At 50.9% G+C, this 23,749-nt stretch overlaps 1 protein-coding gene across 4 annotated transcripts in view; it reads left to right on the forward strand.

Annotated features, from left to right (window-relative positions):
• Nucleotides 1-23,081, forward strand: part of G3BP2 (G3BP stress granule assembly factor 2) — a 235,108-nt gene extending 212,027 nt beyond the window's left edge. For all 4 annotated transcript variants that reach the window (XM_086961512.1, XM_086961510.1, XM_086961511.1 and 1 more), the window contains one exon: nt 19,771-23,081. In XM_086961512.1, coding sequence (XP_086817638.1) covers nt 19,771-20,040 — 270 coding nt within the window. In that variant the 3' untranslated portion in view covers nt 20,041-23,081. The remainder of the gene's footprint in view (nt 1-19,770) is intronic.
• The last annotated feature ends 668 nt before the right edge of the window (nt 23,082-23,749 follow it).

Here is a 23,749-nt window from a genome sequence, read left to right on the forward strand (position 1 = left end):
GTCCTGAACTTTATCAGTTAAATACAAATATTTAATATGATTACATAAAGATTTCAGTTTAATTGCCTGCTACCCATGAACAATCGGGGTCGTACACTGTTTTTATTGAGCCCCCTCTGTTAGGGCATTCATCACAATACCTGCACTGGCCTGTTAGGTTAACTTTGTTTTGAATGCACTGTGACTAAACCAATAAAAGTATTTTAATAAAAAACTGTTATACATTTATTTAGTTGCATCTATGATTATAATACCTTCATCCGCTTCATGGCAATTATTTTCAGGGAGAAAAATTGAAGATCTCCCGAGGCTGGGCTTACATTCCCGCACCCATTAAAAAAGTAAGATGGGGGCGTGGTTAAGATGGCGGCACAGTAGGACGCTTGTCCCACAGCTCCTGCCTAGCCCAGCATAGCGCAGCCATCCCGGGGCTTGCCTAGCACGGATTCTGCGGTGGGGGCACCGAGACTCTGGTGCACCTGGTGCAGTTGCCGCACGGACCTTCCAGGACGGCGGGACGCGGTGAGTGCCCCGGCCACCATTGATTTGCGGCCTCGCCAACGCGGTGCACCTCGTGGTCGCCGAGGATGGCTGGCCCCGTCCTGGTGCCCTCCCCGCCTCTGCCGGTCACCTCTTTCCGTGCCTGACGGCGGGGGAAGCGGAGTTGCGGCCCCGGGAGCCCGAACACACAGCGCTGCCTGTCTCTGTGCGGGGTAAGTGCGGCCTCGCCTTGGAGCTGGGTCTCGCTGCATTTCGGTCTCTAGTGCGCTCCAACACGACTAGCAAGCAGCGGGAACGGTGAAGCTCCACAGAAACGCCGGGACGCTTGCTGGGTGCTCGTGGACCCACCGGGGGAAGGCTCTGCAAAGAGGCGATCCAGGGGGAGCAGGTGCCCTCCCTCAACACTACATCTTCGCCTGAGGCCTTCCCATGGGTGCCTGGACGTTGTGCTGGGCCGCATGGTGGAAGTGGCCGTCCCCACCCCACCCTATGCTGAGGCTCTGCTATCCTCATTGGTGAGCATAAGCCATCTTAGTCGGAGGGCCGCATTTGACGGCCCGAGCGGCTGTCCTTACGGATTTCCCCCTACCAGGTCTGGGTTGAGTGCTGCGCGGACGCCGGTCGCTACGAGGAGCGCAGATCCCCGACCTGGTGGGTGTGGTGGGGAACCCCTCTCGGCGCCTGGCACACGAGGACGCTGCTGAGGCACATTGCTGCTTGGGCGGCGACTGTTTTATCGGCTGCATCCTGCGGCGGGGGGGTGAGGAGTCCTGAGCTTGCCCCCAGTTGACACGGACACTTTTAAGAGGAGTACCCCTGAGCGCGGGTTGAGTGCTGCGGGCGGCCAGCCCTAGGTGTTCGTGGGCCGTGTCTCGCAGATCCCCAGCTCGGGGTGGGTCGCTCGGAGTGGCACTTAGCCAGTGGTGGTGCAGCGTGCATGAGAGCTTCGCCCCTATACCAGCCTTACTGGCAGCACTCGGCAGGTGTCCCCCTGCTTTGGGCTCTCCGGCACCGCGACACTACCTGTGGCCTGGCTATCTACGGCAATGGGCCACCCGGGGACGGTGCGCTTGACCGGGGACCCGCCATAGTCGCACATCGCGGACAGCGACACCCTGGCACCTAGTCTTGAACCGAAGGTCTGGGGCTAGCGTCTGATGCTCTACTGGTTGTCTACTCGCTTGCCTCGGAGGTGCAGCTGTAGTGGGAGTGCCGGATTGGTGGATGCCCCACGGAAGCCCTGGTGCCAGTTGAGATCCCGGCCCGTCTGCCCCGGTCTCCCGAGTCTGACAGGAGTATGTCCAAGTCCTGAAGCGTGAAGGTGAATCCCCTGAAGGACATCTTCGGCCGCACCCAATCCAACACTGACTTGGCGACAGCGGGCTCTGAAATGGCGAATGCCAAATCCTCAGATGAACCTATCACTAAGGCCTTCCTGGAATCCCTTTTCCACACCCTGCGGGAGGACATCCAGTCAGTGAAAACCGAACTCGCCTCGGAGCTTAAGGAGGTGTGCCGGGATGTGGATGCCATTGGTGACCGGGTTGCCACGCTTGGATTTCTTCTGTGGGCTTTTTTTTGGGGTGGGTTCCTCTGTCCACACTTTATTTTTGTTAGCACACACCATATTTAGCAGCTGTCTGTCCTTCCCCTTTCCGGCATTTGTCCTACGGACAGCGCTCCACGCTACGGGCCGTTTTTTGGAGTGTAGATGACTCACTCATGGCTCAAGATTCTATCCCTTAATGTGCAGGGGTTGAATAACCTTGTCAAAAGGCAAGCTGAGCTGTCCCTTTTGGAGCATTCTGCAGCAGATATCTGCCTCCTCCAAGAGACTCGCTTGCTACCTAAAGACCAGCACCAGTTGAAGTCCCTTGCCTTTCCTACGCAGCTATTCTCCTCCTTCTCCAAGAAAACTGCAGGGGTGGTAATATTGGTGTCTAGATCATTCCGGGGTAGGGTGCTTCAGCGGGAGGCGGAGATAAGGGGCGCTTGCTAGCATATCGGTTCCTAGTGGCGGGCCAGGCCCTGGTGGTGGGCTCTGTATATGCTCCCAACGAGGGCAGGAGGACTTTCTCCAAAGAGTGCTATCGGTGACCCCGGGCAACACTGAGCAACTCCTACTTTTGGGGATGACCTTAACCTAGTTTTCCACAACTCGACTGATCGCTCCTGCCAAAGATCGGACCAGGTGGGAGCTATTTCTAAGTCTGGCCTAGCACACCTCCGGGACTTAGGCCTCATTGACCTGTGGAGACACCTACACCCACACAGCAAAGCCTACACTTAATATTCAGGGGCCAGCAAAACTTATGCCAGGCTGGACTACTTCCTTTGCTCCTCCTCATTGGTGATGCTAGCGATGGACTCCGACATCATGCCCGCATCGTTATCAGACCACTCCCCAGTGGTGGCTATCTTTTCGCTTCCCGCTGCACCGGCACCGCAGCGACACTGGCGCCTTCTGGAATCCCTCCTGCATCTTCCGTCGACGGTAGACCGGATAAAGTCGGCCATCACAGAATTTTTAGCTCATAATGCAAACACCGAGACCTCTCTGGCAACGCAGTGGTCCGCCCTTAAGGCCGTCCTGCGGGGTGAATTTATCTCCATCTCCGCTGCCAATTTAAAGAACGAGCGCTGCAACGGGTGGAGATTTCGCAACGGGTAACCGAGCTGGAGCAAATGCACCAGTACACTGGGGCCACAAGGGCGTGGCGCCAACTGTGCATAGAACGGAAACTGTTGGCCGCTCTAGACCAGGACAAGGCATAATATGCGGCTCTTAGACTCCGTCACGCCTACTATTCCGGAGGGGATAGATGCCGTCGCCTGTTGGCGAACAAGATGAGTGAGCAACGTCCGAAACAAGGAGTGCAAACCATTCACACTGCCCGGGGCGACCTGGTGTCGGACGACGTGGCCATAGCGGAGGCCTTCCCAGCATTCGAAGAGTCCCTTTACACTGGCGACTCGCTTGACCCGCGTTCTTGTCAGGTATACCTAGAGGGCGCGCACCTTCCCTCCTTGAACCCAGCACAGGCGGCGCTCCTGGACATGGAAATCCGACTGGAGGAGATTGTAGCGGCTATTTCGCGCCTTAAACTGGGGAAATCCCCCGGCTCGGATAAGTATCTGCGGCCTTTTACAAAACTTTTTGATATCAGGTGGCCCCCCTGCTGTGGGATCTTTTTAATTCTTTCGCCAAACCGATCCCTGAGGAAATGCTGGAGGCTTCGATTACCGCCATCCTGATACCCGGGAGGGATGCAACCCGCTGTGGTTCGTATCGACCAATCTTGCTTCTTAATATTGATTTCAAACTGTACACAAGCATTTTAGCGGGACGGCTGGCACCCTATATGACACAACTGGTGGAACCGGACCAGGCCGGCTTCATCCTGCAGCGCCAAACCAGCGATCACACCAAGCGGGTCCTGCACCTCATTTAAGCTGGGCCGCGAACACGGCAGGATTACATGCTACTCTCAATTGACGCCGAGAAGGCCTTTGATAGGGTTCACTGGCCCTATCGTTAGCAGGTCTTACATCTCTTTCGCCTGGACAAGGTTCTTTGCACCTGAAACTTAAACTGCTACCGGTTACCTAATGCCACGGTAAGAGTCAATGGCCACACATCCTCCCGATCGGTAGAGGGACCAGACAGAGTTTCTCCCTTTCCCCTATCTTATTCGCTCTTTATATGGAGCCGTTAGCTCAGAGGATTCGGCACCACGCTCTTATTGCGGGAATTACATTTGGGGGGGGGGTGTTCATAAGATTAGTCTATACACGGCCGATATTTTATTCTCTCTCATCGACCCTGTCCAATCTCTTCAAGCTCTTTTTACTGAACTGCACAGATTCGCACTGGCCTCCGGGTTTAAGATCAACGCAGATAAATCGATTGCCCTTAATATCTCACTGTCGGATGCGACCCTCGCCTCCATTCAGGAGGAGCATTCCGTGCAGTGGTCTAACAACACGGTCCCCTATCTGGGTGTCCTTCTGGGTCCCAACATCCCAGCCACCATTGAGACTAATTACGCCAAGCTTCGTACACAACTCAGTGGGGAACTCCCGAGATGGAAGCACCACTCCCTTTCCTGGCTGGGGAGGATCGCGGCCACCAAAATGTCACTTCTTCCCCAGATACTGTATCTGTTTCAGACCCTCCTCTTGCGCCCTCCGGCAGGCTGGATACAGCAGACGCAGTCTGAATTGGCACGTTTCATTTGGCAGGGCCGCAGACCACGTTTTAAGCAGACTATTGCCGTTCTCCCGCCCGAGCATGGTGGGGTAGGGGTGCCTGACTTGCAGCTCTACTTCTACGCGGTTTGTTGGGTTCTTTTCTGGTGTTATACATGGATTTGTACTGTTGACCAGCTCCTAGCAATTACTTGGAAAGATTGTCTTTGCCGACTCTGGTGTCTGCATCGCACTGTCTAGAAGGAGCGTGAGGTCCTGTTTCCTCTGTTATGTCTGAAATACTAATAAAGAGATTTAAACCATAAAGTAAGGTAATGGGGGGCCACAGCTTATGGCCAATAGGTCAAGGGAGCCGTGGGTCGAAAAAGTTTGGAAACCACTGCACTATATTAACAAAGAAGGGGGTACCAGATCTCGTCCGTTGTCACAGGAAGCCCAGAAGATCTGCGAGTGGGCTATCCTTTACAGGATATCACTGAAGGAGGAACAGCTTCCAGGAGTAATACACAAAAAGGCGGACCTGCTCAGCAGACTGTCGTCAGTCAGCACGAATAAGAACTGAACCAGACTATCTTGGAGGAAATTTTTCACTGGTAGGGCAGCCCCTCAATAGACCGCTTTGCCACTCCGGAGAACAAAAAATGCCAGTTTTACGCCAACAAGCTACAGCATCACGGATCACTGGGGAATGTGCTTTCGATAGCCTGGTCAGGCGCATTTGTATACGCTTTTCCTCCATTCCGTTGATACCCAAAATACTCAAAGATCAAGACTGAGCCGTGCAGGATGGTCTTATTAGCTACAGCTTGGCCGAGGCATTTCTGGTTCACGGAACTTCACCTCCTCTCCCTGGTCCCTCCACGGCCGCTACAAACGGTCCCAGACCACCTCACGATGTCCCAGGGCCAGGTCTGGCATCCGGACCCTCGCTCCTTACACCTATCAGCATGGCTCCTGAGCAGCGAGAGTTTCTTGCGCTAGATCTCTCTGAGGAGATTATGGAGGTTCTCTCTCAGGCCAGAGCTCCTTCTACTAATAAGGCATTCCATTTGAAATGGAAGCAATTCTGTATCTGTTGTCAGCAGGAGGGTTTCAACCCTTTTTCATCTCAACCTTGTGAGAAGTTGGCCTGGCATATGATGTCCACTGTTCTAGTGGGCACCTTGCACCAGTCCAACCGACCCTTATTGATGGTAGGTTTAGACAACCTTTATAGAAAGCTATCCTAGTGGTAGCTGTGGACAGCAGTCTTCAGGCTAAGTCTTGAAAGAATGTAAAGCAGCTTGTTTTACTAGTCTATAATCTCATGAATGATCAAATGAAAGGAGAACCACACCAGGTATATATAAAATATATATGTATTTATTCTAAACACAAACCTCTAGTCTCTTTGAGGTTAGAAGTAAAAGTACAATATAAGAACTTAAACAGCACACAGTAAATTTGCACAGTATACGTTCTGCCCTAGGGGCCTCACAAACCATATACTAAGAAAGTGGTATAAGTACCGCTCAGAATATAGAGACAAGGCCTAGGGCCTGTAGAATCGCTAGGGCAACTGGTAACCACCCAAGGTAGGGATGCAGGAGACCCACTGACAACGCGTGCAGTGTCTAAACTCAGCCGCGAATCACCATTGACTTCTATGGAGAAAGTTAAAGTTACAAGTTTAAAGAATGACACTTGGGAGTGGACTACGATAAAACCCCTTTAGTACTGGACACTTCAAGAGTAGAGACCCACGGGAGCACGGAAGTACTCACCGAGGGAAGCCAGATGCATAGGTGTCTTTTCGTGTCTGGTTTTGTCGTAGTTTCCAATGGAGAGCTGCAAAGCAGTGCTGCAGGCGACCAGGTGAAAAGTGTCCGGATGGATCCAAGGGTGGATCGGAGATCTGAAGAACTTGAAAACAGAGGGGACAGAGTCTGGGTCACTAGCCAGATACCAGGAAGGCGACCGAGATGCCAGCCGATGTTGGGTGATTTCAGGTGATGTAGGTGAAGTTTGACTTCAGCCACGAGGACCAGGAGGCTTCGACGACAACCAGGAGCTGGATTCGAGCTGTCCCACGTCTGATGTAGAGTGCTGCAGCGTCGGTATCCGGATTGAACCCGACAAGCCTTGGCAGCAGCAACCCACACAAAATGGAAAGATTGGCTTCAGTGCAGACCAGCAAGGTTTGAGGGACTCTCCCTTTGGAGGGGAGTCAGGGCACATCTGGAGCAACCAGGAAAGCAAGCCCAAGAAACAAATGATTTACCTTTTTGGGGACCCACGAGTCAACAGACAAGGGATCACAAAGGCGTCTAGAGCAGAAATCCCAAAAGCGGGCCCACGGAACACTCGTGGAGTGTAGGCCCACAATCTTCGATGCAAAAGGTGCTCAGGGCTTGGACTACAAGTAGCCCAATGCACAACTTCCGGAAAGCTCTGGAAGTCCATGCACTAGCAAATGTGTTGATGTCCAGGAGTTCAGGTACCCTTTGTCCAGTTTTGCGCCAGAGCTGGGACTGAGTGCCCCAGCAACCGGTTTGTGCTGGGAAATGCACGGGGAGACCTTGTGTGCCCCAGGCACTGTTTGGAAAGCATTCACTGAATGCACCCACCCTGCCCGAATACACTAAAGCCTGGCACGTCCCCTGTACAGGAAACCTATTGTCCAGGCTTCCCCTGTCGGAGTTTCGTCCAGCAGCAGGTCAGACTCGTGTCTGTGGCAGAAGCATCCATTTTGTGATGCTGGGTCTCTTTAAAACTATTACCGGGTAGGTAAGTGTGTACATGTCCTCTCCCTCTAGAAGGGCGGAATTCTACCCCTGCCGCCACAACTGGCAGGGGGGGGGAGGCGGGGGGGTTGGGGTAGTATTCCAAAGCGTTGGTGAGGGGGATGGATGGTGAGGGGGATGGATGGAGTGAGGTGGATGGTGAGGGGGGTGGATGGTGAGGGGGGTGGATGGTGAGGGGGTGGATGGTGAGGGGGGTGGATGGTGAGGGGGGTGGATGGTGAGGGGGGTGGATGGTGAGGGGGGTGGATGGTGAGGGGGGTGGATGGTGAGGGGGGTGGATGGATGGATGGATGGTGAGGGGGGATGGATGGTGTGAGGGGGGATGGATGGTGTGAGGGGGGGATGGATGGTGTGAGGGGGGGATGGATGGTGTGAGGGGGGGAGGATGGTGTGAGGGGGTGTGGATGGTGTGAGGGGGTGTGGATGGTGTGAGGGGGTGTGGATGGTGTGAGGGGGTGGGGATGGAGGGAGTGAGGGGGTGGGATGGAGGGAGTGAGGGGGTGGGATGGAGGGAGTGAGGGGGTGGGAGGGAGGGAGTGAGGGGGTGGGAGGGAGGGAGTGCGGGGGAGGGAGGGAGGGAGTGAGGAGGATGGAGGGGGAGCTAGGGGATGGGAGTGAGGAGGATGGAGGGAGGGAGCGAGGGGGGTGGGAGTGAGGAGGATGGAGGGAGGGAGCGAGGGGGATGGGAGGGAGCGAGGGGGATGGGAGGGAGCGAGGGAGGGGATGGATGGAGGGAGTGAGGGGATGGATGGAGGGAGTGAGGGGATGGATGGAGGGAGTGAGGGGATGGATGGAGGGAGTGAGGGGATGGATGGAGGGAGTGAGGGGATGGATGGAGGGAGTGAGGGGATGGATGGATGGAGGGAGTGAGGGGATGGGAGGGAGTGAGGAGATGGGAGGGAGTGAGGAGATGGGAGGGAGTGAGGGGATGGGAGGGAGTGAGGAGATGGGAGGGAGTGAGGGGATGGGAGGGAGTGAGGGGATGGGAGGGAGTGAGGGGATGGGAGGGAGTGAGGGGATGGGAGGGAGTGAGGAGATGGGAGGGAGTGAGGGAAGGGGAGGGATGGATGGAGTGAGGGGGAGGGAGTGGGAGAGGGAGAGTGGCAGAGGGAGTGAGGGGGATGGATGGATGGATAGGGGGAGGGAGTGAGGGGGATGGAGGGAGTGAGGGGGATGGAGGGAGTGAGGGGGAGTGGTGGAGGGAGTGAGGGGGAGGGGTGGAGGGAGTGAGGGGGAGGGGTGGAGGGAGTGAGGGAGACGGATGGAGGGAGTGAGGGGGATTGATGGAGGGAGTGAGGGGGATTGATGGAGGGAGTGAGGGGGATTGATGGAGGGAGTGAGGGGGATGGGAGGGAGTGAGGGGATGGGAGGGACGGATGGGGTGAGGGGAATGGAGGAAGGGAGTGAGTGAGGGGGAGGGAGTGAGTGAGGGGGATGGAGGGAGTGAGGGGGATGGAGGGAGTGAGGGGGAGGGAGGGAGGGGGATGGAGGGAGGGAGTGAGTGAGGGGGATGGATGGAGGGAGTGAGTGAGGGGGATGGAGGGAGGGAGGGAGTGAGAGGGAGGGGGAGGGAGGGAGGGAGTGAGGGGGATGGATGGATGGAGGGAGTGAGTGAGGAGGAGGGAGGGAGCTAGGGGATGGGAGTGGGGAGGATGGAGGGAGGGAGCGAGGGGGATGGGAGTGGGGAGGATGGAGGGAGGGAGCGAGGGGGATGGGAGTGGGGAGGATGGAGGGAGGGAGCGAGGGGGATGGGAGTGAGGGGGATGGGAGGGAGTGAGGGGATGGGGATGGATGGATGGATGGAGGGAGGGAGGGGGAGGGGGGAGGGAGGGGGAGGGGGGAGGGAGGGAGGGGGGGGGAGGGAGGGAGGGAGTGAGGAGGAGGATGGAGGGAGGGGGATGGATAGGGGGAGGGAGGGGGATGGATAGGGGGATGGAGGGGGATGGATAGGGGGATGGAGGGAGGGAGGGGGATGGATAGGGGGGTGGAGGGAGTGAGGGGGATGGAGGATGGAGGGAGTGAGGGGGATGGAGGATGGAGGGAGTGAGGGGGATGGAGGGAGTGAGGGGGATTGATGGAGGGAGTGAGGGGGATTGATGGAGGGAGTGAGGGGGATTGATGGAGGGAGTGAGGGGGATTGATGGAGGGAGTGAGGGGGATTGATGGAGGGAGTGAGGGGGATGGAGGGAGGGAGTGAGGGGGATGGAGGGAGGGGGATGGGAGGGAGGGAGTGAGGGGATGGGAGGGAGGGAGTGAGGGGATGGGAGGGAGGGAGGGATGGGGTGAGGGGAATGGAGGGAGGGAGCTAGGGGATGGGAGTGAGGAGGATGGAGGGAGTGAGGGGGATGGGAGGGAGTGATGGGAGGGAGTGAGGGGATGGGAGGGAGGGAGTGAGGGGATGGGAGGGAGGGAGTGAGGGGATGGATGGGAGGGAGGGAGTGAGGGGATGGGAGGGAGGGGGAGGGAGGGAGTGAGGGGAGGGGAGGGAGGGAGTGAGGGGAGGGGAGGGAGTGAGGGGAGGGGATGGAGTGAGGGGAGGGGATGGAGTGAGGGGAGGGGATGGAGTGAGGGGAGGGATGGAGGGAGGGAGGGGGAGGGAGAGGGAGGGAGTGGGGAGGGAGGGAGGGGGATGGATGGAGGGAGGGAGTGAGGGGGATGGAGGGAGTGAGGGGGATGGAGGGAGTGAGGGGGATTGATGGAGGGAGTGAGGGGGATTGATGGAGGGAGTGAGGGGGATTGATGGAGGGAGTGAGGGGGGTTGATGGAGGGATGGGGTGAGGGGAATGGAGGGAGGGAGGGAGTGAGGGGGATGGAGTGGGAGGGAGGGAGTGAGGGGGATGGATGGGTGGAGCAAGGGGGATGGATGGGTGGAGCGAGGGGGATGGATGGGTGGAGCGAGGGGGATGGATGGGTGGAGCGAGGGGGATGGATGGGTGGAGCGAGGGGGATGGATGGGTGGAGCGAGGGGGATGGATGGGTGGAGCGAGAGGGATGGATGGGTGGAGCGAATTGGATGGGTGGAGCGAGAGGGATGGATGGGTGGAGAGATGGAGGGGTGGAGCGAGGGGGATGGGTGGGTGGAGCGAGGGGGATGGGTGGGTGGGTGGATGGGTGGGTGGAGGGATGGAGGGGTGGAGCGAGGGGGATGGATGGATGGAGGGAGCGAGGGGGATGGAGGGAGTGAGGGGGATGAATGGAGGGAGTGAGGGGGATGAATGGAGGGAGCGAGGGGGATGGATGGAGGGAGCGAGGGGGATGGAGGGAGTGAGGGGGATGGATGGATGGATGGATGGATGGATGGATGGAGTGAGGGGGATTGAGCCGAGGATGAGGACCTCAGTCTTGTCAGAGTTCAGCTTCAGACGGCGGAGCTTCATCCAGTTGGTGACTGCCTTCATTCCTTCGTGGAGGTTATCTTTGAGGCAGTCCCGTAGCTGTGGTTGCTGCGGAACCCTGACTGGGAAGGGTCCAGGATTCTGTTTTCTTCGAGGTATTGGGTTAGCTGTCTGACGATTTTCTAGATGACCTTGGCCAGGAAGGGGAGCAGAGAGATGGGTCGGGTGTTCTTGAGGTCTCTTGGGTCTGCCTTAGGTTTTTTGAGTAGGCGTTGAACTCTGTGTGTTTCCATCTCTCTGGGAAGGTCTTGAGGGAGAGATTGATGACGTTGTGCAGTTGGGTTGCGATGGAGCTGCTTGCTTTGTTGAAGACGTGGTGCGGGAATGGGTATGACGGAGAGCCGGAGTGGATTGTGCTCATGGTCTTGATGGTGTCATCGACGCTCATGCTAGCCCAGGCTAGCAGGGGGTCGTTGTCGATGGTGTGTGGAGGGTCTGTTGTGTACTTGTCTGTCTGGGTGTTGACGCTGTCGTGAGATGTCTATCTTGCGGTGGAAGGTGGTGAGGGAGTCGCACAGGGCTTGGGACGGCGGGATGTCGTTGGTGTTGGAGCTGGGGTTGGAGGTTCCTTCACGATGTTGAAGAGCTCCTTGCTATTGTGTGCGTTGTTGTCGAGGCGGTCTTTGAAGGAGGTCCTCTTGGCCGCCCTGATGAGGTGGTGGTGGTTGCGGATGGCGTCCTTGTGTGCTGCGTGGCTGTCCGGAGTTTGTTCACTGTGCCATTCCTTCTCCAGTTTCCGGCAGGCTTACTTCGAGGCAAGGAGTTCTGGGGTGAACCAGCTGGCCCTCTTGCTGGTGTGTCTGTGGGGGGGCTTCTTCAGCGGGGCAAGGGTGTTGGCGCAGTCCTCGATCCAGCGTCTGAGGCTGTGGGCAGCGTCATCGGTGTTGGAGGGTTTGGTGGCTGGGCTGAGAGCGAGGTTTGCATGTAGTTGGTCTTCGGTGATTTTGCTACAGCAGCGGCGGGGAATCTGTAGGGTGCGGTGGTGTGTGGTGGGTTTCTGGAAGGCGAAGTGGATGCAGCGGTGGTCGGTCCAGAGGAATTTGGTGGTGTGGCTGACGGAGACGTGCAGGCTTGAGGAGAAGACTGGGTCGAGCGTGTGGCCGGCGGAGTGGGTGGGCGTTGTGACGAGTTTCTTCAGTCCGAAGTTGGCGAGGTTGTCAATCAGGGTTGTGGAGTTGTTGTTGTCGTCGTTCTCAAGGTGAAAGTTCAGGTCTCCGAGGAGGATGTAGTCGGTGGAGGTCCGTGCGTGCTGATTAGGTCGGTGATGGAGTCACTGAACTGGGGCTGGGGTCCGGGTGGTCAGTATAAGAGGGTGCCTCTGAGGGTGGAGTTAAGGTCTGTGTGGATCTGGAAGTGCATGTGTTCGTCCGTGCTGAGCGTGTCGTCTGTGCTAGTCGAGACCCTGATGCTGTTCTTGTGGACGACGGAGATTCCGCCTCCTCCGACTCCGTTGGTACGGTCTCTGCGGGTGATCTTGTAGCCGTCTGGGATGGCTATGTCTGGTGCGGTGGAGCCGTTCAACCAGGTCTCCGCCAGGAAGGCGTGGTCCGGAGATGTTGTGTTGAGTAGGTCCCAGAGCTCTACAGCGTGTTTGCTTGCGGAGCGGGTGTTCAGTAGTATGCATCGGAGGTGGTTGGGGTCTTTCTTGGCGGGTGGTTCTGCTCTGAGGCTGGTATAGCTGCAGTTCCGGCAGGTGAAGGGACCATGTGCGTTTCGTGGCGGCCTTGAAGCAGGTGTGGCTCCGTCCGTAGTTGAGAGCGTGCAGAGTGCTGGGTCAAGGTGGCGGCGGTCGTCGTGGTGGGTGCGGGGGCCGGGGGTTCTGGCGGTGGGCGCGTCAAGGACCAGACGAGGGCAGACAGGCTTGCCTTTGGTGCGCCCGATGTGCAGCTGCGCAGCGGCCGGCATATATGTGGAGGTGGTAGGGAGGAGCAGCTGGGAGGTGGGGGCAGAGGGTGGGCAGTCAGGGGGGCGGGGAAGGTCACAGACGATGAAGGGAACAGAAGGCAAAAGGGCACAAAAAACGAGGGAAAACGAGTGTCACAGAAGGCAAGAGGGCACAGAAATACAGGGGGAAAACCGAGTGGCTCCGAAAGTAAAAAGGGCAAAAGAATACAGGGGCAGATGAGAAACAGAAGGAAAAACTGGGTTAAGAGACACGGGGGCAGCGAGGGGTACAGAAGGAAAAACCGGGCTGAGAGACACTGGGACAGCGAGGGGAACAGAGGGAGGAAAACTGGCACAGACAGGCAGCGGGGGAAGACAGAACAGCAGTCAGGCACAACAATGAAATACAGGCAATACAATAAAACAATAAAGCGGAAGATGAACAAACCTACGGCTTTCCACTGGCAACCAGAGATGAGGCTCAGGTGGTAGCCTGCGGGTGGTGGAGGGCCTCAAACTTCCTCGGCAGCTGGGGCAGTCCGCAAGCACGCTGGAAGCTGGTAGGAATTCAGGGGCTTCTCTAATGTGCCCTCTGGGTTCAGGTATTGGTAAATCCATTACTGGAATAAGTGTAGGTTTATTATGATATGTTTAATACCAAACATTGCTATTTTCATTTAAGCTGTCATGTAGCTTGGGAACTCGTTTTCACCAGTGTCCAGCACATGTTTCAAAATGGCTTCCCTGTCCATTAGCTTTGGTGTAATAGGACTGACCAGCACAAGGGCATATCTGCCATATAGGTATGCCCTCACAGGTGATATTCAGCACCCTGTCTTAGGGCTGTCAGACCTGTTGTAGGGGTGACTTAAAAATATCACATGCAGTCTTGTCTGCGCTTGGTGAGGGGTCCCTTAGGGTGGCATAATCCGTGCTGCTGCCCTTAGGGACCCAATTTAGTACCTCAGGCCCTAGGTTACCAGGTGTACCATTTACTTGGGACTTACAGGAGGTGCTAAAGGTTTTGCCAATTGGGGAAACAATTGTACAGCTTTAGGTAAAGAACACTGGTACTAGGGACCTGATTAGCAGGAACCCAGTACACTTCGGTCAAAGTTGCATCAAATACCAGGAAAAAAGTGTTTGGGTTTTTTTTGGGAGAGAGAGGGGGGGGGGGGAATACTACATCAAAATAACCAGTTTCCTAATGATCACAAATTATTCTTAATATTTAAAGAAGTATGCAACTTGTAATTTTCGAAACCCAACACTATATGGCTGGATAGTGAACAGAATATAAATCGACAATGCAACAAGCTGTAACAGTTGGTTACACAACTTTTCCTTACTACTTGGGCACAGATCATCCGATGTTGTGCATCCATTATGAAGTGAGTGTTGGAGATTTCTTTTGGGAACTGTTAGTAGAAATTTCTGGAGCAGCATTATCCTTTGTTCACACATACAGAAAACAGTGGTGTGGATATGCAAACCAGGAAAGAAGTACAAGTTGGGAAAAGTTTTAAATGCTTTTTCTTTGTCTTGTCTTTCTGCCACCCATCCATTAAAGAAATGGGTACTGATGTGCAGTCTGCACAAGATGCCTATCTTCAACTCATGTTGCAAATGGAAAATGTTTTGCAACTTTAAAACTTACTGTTCGAGGCATAGATTGCCATCTGGTGTTGGGCTCGGATGTTTACACTTTTGTTTTTGTCTTGGAAGAAGTCTTTGTAGTCGCGAGGTAGGTGACTCTTTGGGATTATAGCGTGCATGGGCATAGACTCTATTTCCAGATTTGTTTTTTTCTGCCATCTGGTTCGGTTGTGATTTGCTGCGCTCCGGGTCGACCTCTATTTCGAACCCCCTTCGACGCGCAATTCCTCTCCACTCAACGGTATTGTCTTGATCGCGTTTACTTTTGGACGTGCATCTTTAAAAACAAACTCCTCGATCTTCGCGGGCCGATGGAGCTATCCGTGCCGACCACGCCTGCAGTCAATGGAAAGGACTCCCTTTAAAATAATTCCCCGGGTGTGGTGCTAAGTTCCCACACACTGACTTGCACGAGGTTTGCAAAATCTGGCTGTCCCCGGAGCACGAAGGCAAAAACTGTAAGGCCTTTGCATCGTTCAGGTCGAAGAAAACCATCTGTGACCGTCTGGCTCGATGTCTGGAATCGAGCTGCTTCCGCAAGACATTTCATGACATCTTCGGAGCAGATCCCAATCTCCAGCCCGAGCAACAAGGTGATGAAGACCTCTCCGAGGCCGACGACTAAAGTCTGAGGAGACAATCACCCCGGCTCAGCGGTCCGGGAGTACTGAAACCCCTCTCTCAAAACCCAAACTTAACGCTCCGGTAGCTCTCTCTGGCTCTGGTCGACACCGGCAACATGGCTCCGACGCCCCGCCCTCTGGCCCGGTTATGAAACCAAAAGACAAGCCTTCTGGCTTGAGCCAGCCCCTTTCTGGCGCCGAAAAGGCACTTTCGGCTCCGAAGCACAGGCCCAAAGATGTTCCACACCCTTCTTTGTTGCCACCGAAGACTGCTCTGATGCTGAACTCCTCTGCTTCGAAACATACCAAGGACAAACAGTCGGAGCCAAAAAGTATCAGTCACAAACTCCTACAAAACCTAAGGAGCCCAAGCAAAAAGCCTCACTCGGTCCAAAGAACATTCTGAACCAAAATCTTCGGCAACGAACAAAGATATTTTACCCACACAGTCTACCTGATTTTTCGGATTCAAAACAAACACTTTTTATTGTAATTTGTAATTTGCGTGTTTATATAGCGCTAGAATCACTCCCGGGGGAGTATCTCCGCGCTTCGACCGCTGCGAAACCCTTCCTGGCTTCCCTGAGAGATGGTCCCTTAATGGGTATCTCCAGGGTGAGACCAGGCATCCCCGGCGGTCTGGAGGGGCCGTTAGTGAAGATGAGGCAAGCTAATGCCCAGAGTTGCCGAGTGTGATCGCTGATCAGAGTGGGCACCAAGGCGAGAGAATTATCGAGTCCGCTGACCCTGGTCCAGAAACCTGCCGCGCCGGGAATTGAACCCTGGTCCCGGGCCGTCCTCTGCTCTCGGGTCTGCCGCCTCTAACCAGCGAGCCACACTACCTCATTGAGGTATTGATCCAGAGACTGGCAAAGTCGTCGCCAAGCCTCCAAAAAAGGGGAACACTGGAGACTTAAGAAGACATGAAATACCTTTGAAACGAAAGAGGAGGACTAACCCCTTCTCCACCTCCTTCTCCTCCTCCTCCAGCTGATCCAAATCTTTGAATTTCTCCACCACACTCCCCACAACATACCTTTTCACCTCGAACACCAGATGATGAGGTTGACGATGGGACTATAGATCCAGATGGGGATGATGATCATCATACCATCCCACACGAGGTAGACCCTTGGGATTACTACAACTCCGATACCGACCCACATAATGACCCGAACCTCTATCCATCTAGGCCATCACCACCTGATGAAAATATTGGGTTTGAGCAACTAATCATTAGGGCTGCCCAATACCAAGGGGTACAGTTACATTCTGATCCCTTAGAGGAAGATTTTAACTTGAAATCTTTTCACCCTCGCAAACATCCACGCACCCTGCCAATGTTAAAGGGCATGCTCAAACATGCTTCAGAAGTGTTTAAAGACCCTGTCAGGGCCAGGATTCTCAACACCAGAGTATAAGTATAAATCAGCTCCCAATGACCCAAATTACATTAAAGGTAAAGTCCCTTTAGATTCTCTTGTGGTGTCTAATGCACATAAGAGGGCAGACTATCAGAGTACAGACGACACCCCCCTCCTGATAAGGAGTCCAAACTAATAGACGTATCTAGTAAACGTATTGTGTCACAGGCTGCGAATCATTGACGGATTGCCAGTGCCTAAGCTTTATTGGCCAGGTATGACTGGCACACTATGATGAGCTTGAAAAGCTCATGCAACACCTTCCTGACCAGTACAAACAAAAAGCTAACCACTTCATACCAGAGGGGAAATTGATCACAAACTCTTCAATTAAATGGGCCTTACTCTTCCCCTAGAGGTTCTTTTCGCCACTCCTTCTATATTGCTGGCTCCAAAACCATTGGCTCAGAACATTCCTCTTCTTCTTATAAGAGCCCCACTCAAACTTCCTCCAAAGGATACATTTGTAGAGGCTACAGAGGCAACAATGGTAAGTGAAGAGGTCGCAGCAACAATAACCGCAACTCCCCTACCACCAAACAATGACTTCCCTGTATTCCCATTCTCATCCCTCCCCCCTGATCATCCTACTCTTGTTGGGGACGTCTCTCACCGTTCTACCTGTCTGTAATTCAATCACAACAGACAAGTGGGCAAGACAAATTATCCAGTATGGCTATTGCATGGAACTTCACTCTACTCCCCAAATATTCCTCCCAGACAACGTCCAGTGTCCTCGGAACATCTGACACTTCTCAAACAAGAGGTTCTCTCTCTATTACAAACACATGCAAAAGAACCAGTTCCCTTGCCTCATGAAGGCCCAGGGGGTTTACTCCCTCTATTTCCATATTCCTAAAAAGGACGACTCTCTCAGGCCCATATTGGACCTCGGACCCTAAACCTCTACATTCAGTCGGATCACTTCCACAGGGTCACTCTCCAATGGGTGCTCCCACTGCTTCAACAGGGCGACTTTCTCTCGACTCTGGACTTAAAGGACGCCTACTTTCATATTCCCATTCACCCCGCTCACAGGAAATATCTCAGGTTCATGGTAGACGGACAACACTACCAATTCAAAGTCCTCTCTTTCGGGGTGACTACAGCACCCAGAGTCTTCACCAAGTATCTTGCAGTAGTTGCGGCCCACTTACGAAGACAGCACATTCATGTCTTCCCTTATCTGGACGACTGGCTCATAAAAGCCAAGTCACACAGCAGCTTGTGTGCAAGACACACACAAAACAATCCAACTGCTTCACGACTTTGGATCCACAGGAAACCTCACCAAATCCCACCTCCAACCGCCCAGCATACAACAATATCAAGGGGCTACCATAGACACTTCAAAAGCTCTAGCATACCCCAGCCCAGTCAGGATAACCGCCATACAAGCTCTAGTGAGAATTTCAGCCTCAACAGTCACTACCAGCTCGAGTGTTCATTCAGCTTATGAGGATGATGGCCTCTAGCATTCTCACTGTCCCTTATGCAAGACTCAAAATGCATCCCTTACAGGAGTGTTTGGCACGTCAGTGGAACCAGGTTCAAAGTCAGCTAACAGATCTGGTGTTGGTAGATGACAGCACCCATTGCCCTCTGCAGTAGTGGAACACACAAAACCTTTCCAAAGGGTGGCCGTTCGTCGACCCAGTTCTACAGATAGTGCTAACAGCAGACGCATCACTCACCTTCAAACCCATACCATTTAGGGCATGTGAACCCCTCTTCCTGGAATTGTTGGCGATCTTCCTTGCATTAAAATATTTTTAACTCCACCTCTTAGGCATAGCTGTCCTGGTTCGTACAGACAACATGACAGCAATGTATTACATACAAAAACAGGAAGGACACACACTCTCTGCAACTTTCAAGCTTAGCACAAAGCATATTGAGATGGGCCATTCCTCAGAACATATATCTCTTTGCAGAACACCTCCCAGGAGTACACAATCAGATTGCAGATCTGCTCAGTCGTCAGATATAGCAGATCCACATATGGGAACTTCATCTTCAAGTTCTGCTTCCATTCTTTCCGAAGTGGGGCCATCCAGAAATAGACTTGTCCGCCACATACCAAAATGCCCTAGCTTCGCATCCATGTATCCACACCCATTGGCCAAAGGCAATGCACTATGGATGAACTGGTCAGGCAAATTTGCCTACGCTTTTCCGCCTCTCCAGCTCATTCCACTACTGGTTCGGAAGCTCAAACAGCATTCCCTAACAATGATCCTCATTGCTCCAACATGGGCCCGACAGCCATGGTTCACAACCCTCTAGAAACTACCAGTAGTTTCTCATCAAAAGTTGCACCTTACCCAAGCTTCTCACTCAAAATCATGGAGAGATGAGGCATCCAGATCCCAGGCAACTCAACCTTGCATTCTGGCACCTGAAATATTATAGTTTGGTTACCTCTTTTCTAATTCTCACTACCTCCATCATTACCATCCATGGCAAAACAATCTGGAGATGGAGTCCATGCCCGTGCGCACTGACATCCTAAGGAGGAGTCACCCACCTTGTGACTACAAAGACTTCTTGCAAGACAAAAACAAAGTGCAAACATCCGAGCCCAACACCAGGTGGCGATCTATGCAGAAGTATACAAATCTACAGCTCTACATGCCAAGAACAGATGCGTACTGGAAAGTAGCATTTTCCTTTCAGTTTGTGTTCTAGATTTTCATCCCACCGTGCCAGGGGAAAAAGGAGGGTAGTAAAGAAGCCAAAATCATAGAAAGTATGCATAAAGGTTTACACACTAACACAGATTCTGTTGTGGAAATATATGCATAACCTGAAGTCGATCCATGTCTGTGCATTGTGGGTTTCAGGGAACATTCTCATGAGTCATTTGATGCCAGCCCAAAATCCCATCAAGAGTTTGCTGCTAAATTGTTGCTTTATTTTAAAACCAACACTAGAGGGCTAGAACACCAGCAATACATAACCTGCAGCATGTGAATCCCATACATACTTTCAATATGAAACTTGCAGGTTCGCCTGCTTTTACAATATTTGCATCTAGAGAATGAGTCTTTTGGGCCGTTGTATTAAACTTTCTCATAAGTTGCGGGTGTAGACTGGATTTTTTTTAAGAGACTGGTATCAACCTAGCCAGCATATGCACTCCTATTCTCTGGACAATCTTCCATTACAGGTAAGCAACTTATTTTAACTATAACTTATTTAATTGAACTGCAAGTCTTGTTTAAATGCTTAAACTACCATTCATAGTTGGGGTATTGTCTAAATCTATTTTTACCCATCTCTCCTTTTCCTATAGCCAATTATGTTCCGTGGTGAGGTGCGCCTAAATGTTGAAGAAAAGAAAACTAGAGCTGCTAGAGAGAGAGAGATAAGAGGTGGTGAAGACCGTCGAGACATTCGACGCAATGATAGAGGCCCTGGTGGTCCCCGTGGATTAGTGAGTGGTGGCATGATGCGGGACCGTGATGGAAGAGGACCTCCACCACGGGGAGGCATGGCACAGAAACTAGGCACCGGGAGAGGCGCACCACAGATGGAACCCCGTTACACGGGGCCTCGTCGTTGAGACCGCCACTGCAGACAAGTCCAGCTTGGGCAGTGCTTCATTATTCGTCGTGTTTGCATTCTTGTTAATTTTTGGCTTTGGAATGTGACACAGCCTTTTTTGATCATTTCCTTTTGACGTGAAAAAGCATCCTTTTGGTTTCCAGTTTAAATTGAGGTGAACATTCTTTCCCGGTTTCTGAACAGGAGTCACTGTTTTAATTTATAAAAATCTAGACTTGGAGAAATAAGAACTGAGAAACAGCCATTATCTTAAAACTGCAAACTACCAACAACAAAAATGGACTGCAGGACATGCCCTTCGAATTCTGGTCCTTTCGGTCTAATCGCTCTTCTGCACAATTTGTATAAGTATTACTGTGGGAAACAAAAGTAGTGCACTTTGTGCAGATGGAGAAGCTTGCCTTTTTTGTTCGTTTAGAACAAGTGGCTAAAACAAAAACTTGCGTTTATGCACTCATCAAAATGCACTATTGGGTACTCTGAACTCATTCAGATTGTCATCTGCAGGAGGAGGCAGGAAACATAATCCTTGGTCCTCTTTTTCAGATTGAGAATAGTTTATGAAAGGATGCCGGGCATCTGATTTCCTTGCCGTGACCAACATATTGTACACACTTATAAACCTTAACAGACTGCAACATATTTCAGAAGAAAGCATTTTTAGTTGTGATGTTCTCTGGAACTTTAAAGGTTTATGGTCCTAAGTACTAGACAGTTTTTAAGATTGTCTAGCCTGCCCCTCTACAACGTAGGGATGGCTGAGCTGTGCAACACACCTTTACCCTTTTTTCTTTAAGCTTTGTAAAGTGACAGTGGTCTTTGACTGTAATTTGAGTTATCGGGTAATGTAATAAGCATGATGGTGCCTTCTATTAACACATCATTCCAGTCCTGCTGGCGAGTTTGTACTGTGTATGAATTGCTGCACTACATAGCCCAACAACTCCAACAAGTTAATGATTGTGGGGGCATGCAAAATCGCAGTATCTATATAGAAGCAAAAGTTGATCAACTCTCCAAAGTGATCTACCTTCATTTTGTGTTACCATCTCATATGACAAGTGATTGGAAGATTCTTTGAGGAATTCATTCCTGTTTTACTTAAGATTGTGAATGGTAAAGAAATTGTGTTCCTGCAAAAGATTGGGCTTCTGAGGCCGGTGTTTGTACTTTCCATTAACTTATAAAGTGCTCTCAAATATCGACTTGTGCATCAGGGATACTGCAATTTTGAGAACAGCAGTTCTAAGTGGTTGCTTCCACATTCTCTCTGGATATTACAGATTTTTTTTACTTCTCTTGGTTTTGCACAATTCTGGTATAACATGCCTGTTTGCTTGACTTGAATTGTAGGCAAGATATTTTTTGCTGTCCTTTTTAAATTATACGTTCTTTAATTACTTTAAAATGTTTGCAGTCTACTTCCTTTATACCGTATCTGCACATTCCAGCAAATTGCAAATCTTGCAAAAAATGAATGCTAACCTGAGTTTATTGAAGACTTAATCTTTTTCCTGCTTGAGGAAACCGTGACCACTTATAGCTGCTGCTTTAAGCATGGAAGACCTCATTGAGCTGGACTCCCCATAGCAAAAATCCACATGCTAGAGTAGCAATTTCTTGAATTATGCAACTCTTCTTGTGAACTGATAGGTGTGACAGAAAAGAATAGGGTAAAGTGAGACTCTGCTTCTGTTTTTGTCTTTATTTGTTTTTTCCTTGAGGTCTTCCTTGTTTGATGGTAAGTCTTGCACTATTTCATACATTTCTGGGACACAGATTTCTCATGGTTTCGATTTTATAAATATATATTTTTTCTGTGTTTAAATAAAGCCGTTTTACATTGTTCAGATCTGTTACTTGGATATATTGTACTTGAAGTCCCTATTGGGAAGCATAACCATAGACTTGTTTTAAACCTTCATTCAAATTTCTCACGGGAAAACAGTTTGTCAGCAGTTCTATTTTTATTTATATTTTTGGGAGGTGGTAGGCTTTTTTTTATAAGCCCTCTAAACTCTCTTCTGGCAGCAACTCCTAAAAATCACATATGTAAGCTTGAAAAATAATAAAAACTTTTCAGGGGCTCTAAGCTGCCAGTCTTTTCTCGAAAAATGTAATGAATTGACTGACTGCAAACCGCATACAAAGCAGTTGACCTGATGATTGTTCAGCTTATTTACTATGAACTTAAAATGTTCTGGTCCCTTTTTCTAGTAAATGTGCCTCATAAAGCAAGGTAACTAACATTTTCACCTTCGCTGGTTAATTTGTTGATGGTAGTACTCTGTCACTGCAATTCAGTTTGAACACAAATGACTTACCATCTTGGCATTGTTTGATGTAGAGGAAGGACAACGCTTGGCCATCCTTATTACTGTCATATAAGCATTACATGCTAGTAGAATCTATAGTCATTTGTTGGGTGAAAATCATTTTTACTCAAGTTTCCATTTTGAATGTGTTGAAACCTAAAATAAACTACTGATGTCTTCAGCATTTTTCTATGTCCTGATTCTCTATTGTAGGTGCGAGTTCACATTAAGATTTTTTTAGCCTACATTTTATTTTATCTGTGTGAGCCTTTTATGGTTGTATATCTTTGAAATTCATTACTACTTGTCTCTGAAGATTTTAGAACCAAAAAAGAGAATGTCATCTTTGCATAATTACTTTAAGCCCTCTACTGCTGAAGCATTCACATTCTCTTTAGCTGTAACTAGAATGTGCTGGTGACTTTAACAGCAGAGGTATTTTTGATGCTGCCTATGTTTTGATGTGAGACTGTGGTTGTGGTTTGACAACAAGATCTTGCCTCCTTGCATTCCATGGACTGGTTTAAAATTGTTGGCATTGTAATAGCTCATGGTATGTCAAATAGGTTGCTTTGTTATTTAAAGGTTTTTGACGTGCAGTTGAATTCGAAAGTACTTAAAGACAATATTTTAATTGATCAATCTTGCCAAATATGCACACAAATCCACTAAAATGAACAGATTTCCTTGCATTTGGAACAATAAACTCATTTGGATACCTGTATTGATTGACTCTGTGATAACATTGCTAAGTGTATAAAATGAATCCTCCAGTGTTACCTATCCAGGGCTTCACTAAATCTTTCAGCTAATCTTAATTCAGAGTGGCTATATTGCAAGTTATTTTTATGGTGAAGTATGTAATTGATAAGTTAACTTTTGAATCTAATTGTAAATTCTAGCACTCCGTCTACCTCTATTGCTTTTTTATTTCTGCTGTACTGCCACCATACCATGGTGCTGAAGAGGGAAATGCATGTTATACATGCGTAAAAATAAATTGTACCATACAAGGAAGTTACTTCAGACTTGCTTTTAGTTATTAGCCATCTTTCAGATGCTAATGGCCTGAGGTGTTGTCCATGGGTAGGATCTTGTTGTGACCTATACCTGTCATTTCTCCTAGCTTGAGTTAAAATAAATAAATATGTACACCTGTGTTCCACAAATTACAACAGACCATTATATTGCAGTGTATTTTTTTGCAGCAAAATCTGTTAAAGGATGGGTATTTTGCTTAGTTGTGCATGCCATCTGGTGTTTGGAAACCTCTGTTTTTGAAACGTTTGCTTAAGTAGAGCATCTCATATGCTGTTGATTACCCTTTCTGAGTTTACTCCATTGAATTAGTGTCATAGTTTTCTTCCAGGTAGTTCAGACTTATGCATCTTG

This window comes from Lissotriton vulgaris, chromosome 3_1, assembly GCF_964263255.1.
Source record: "Lissotriton vulgaris chromosome 3_1, aLisVul1.2, whole genome shotgun sequence".
NCBI classification, from domain to species: Eukaryota; Metazoa; Chordata; class Amphibia; order Caudata; family Salamandridae; genus Lissotriton; species Lissotriton vulgaris.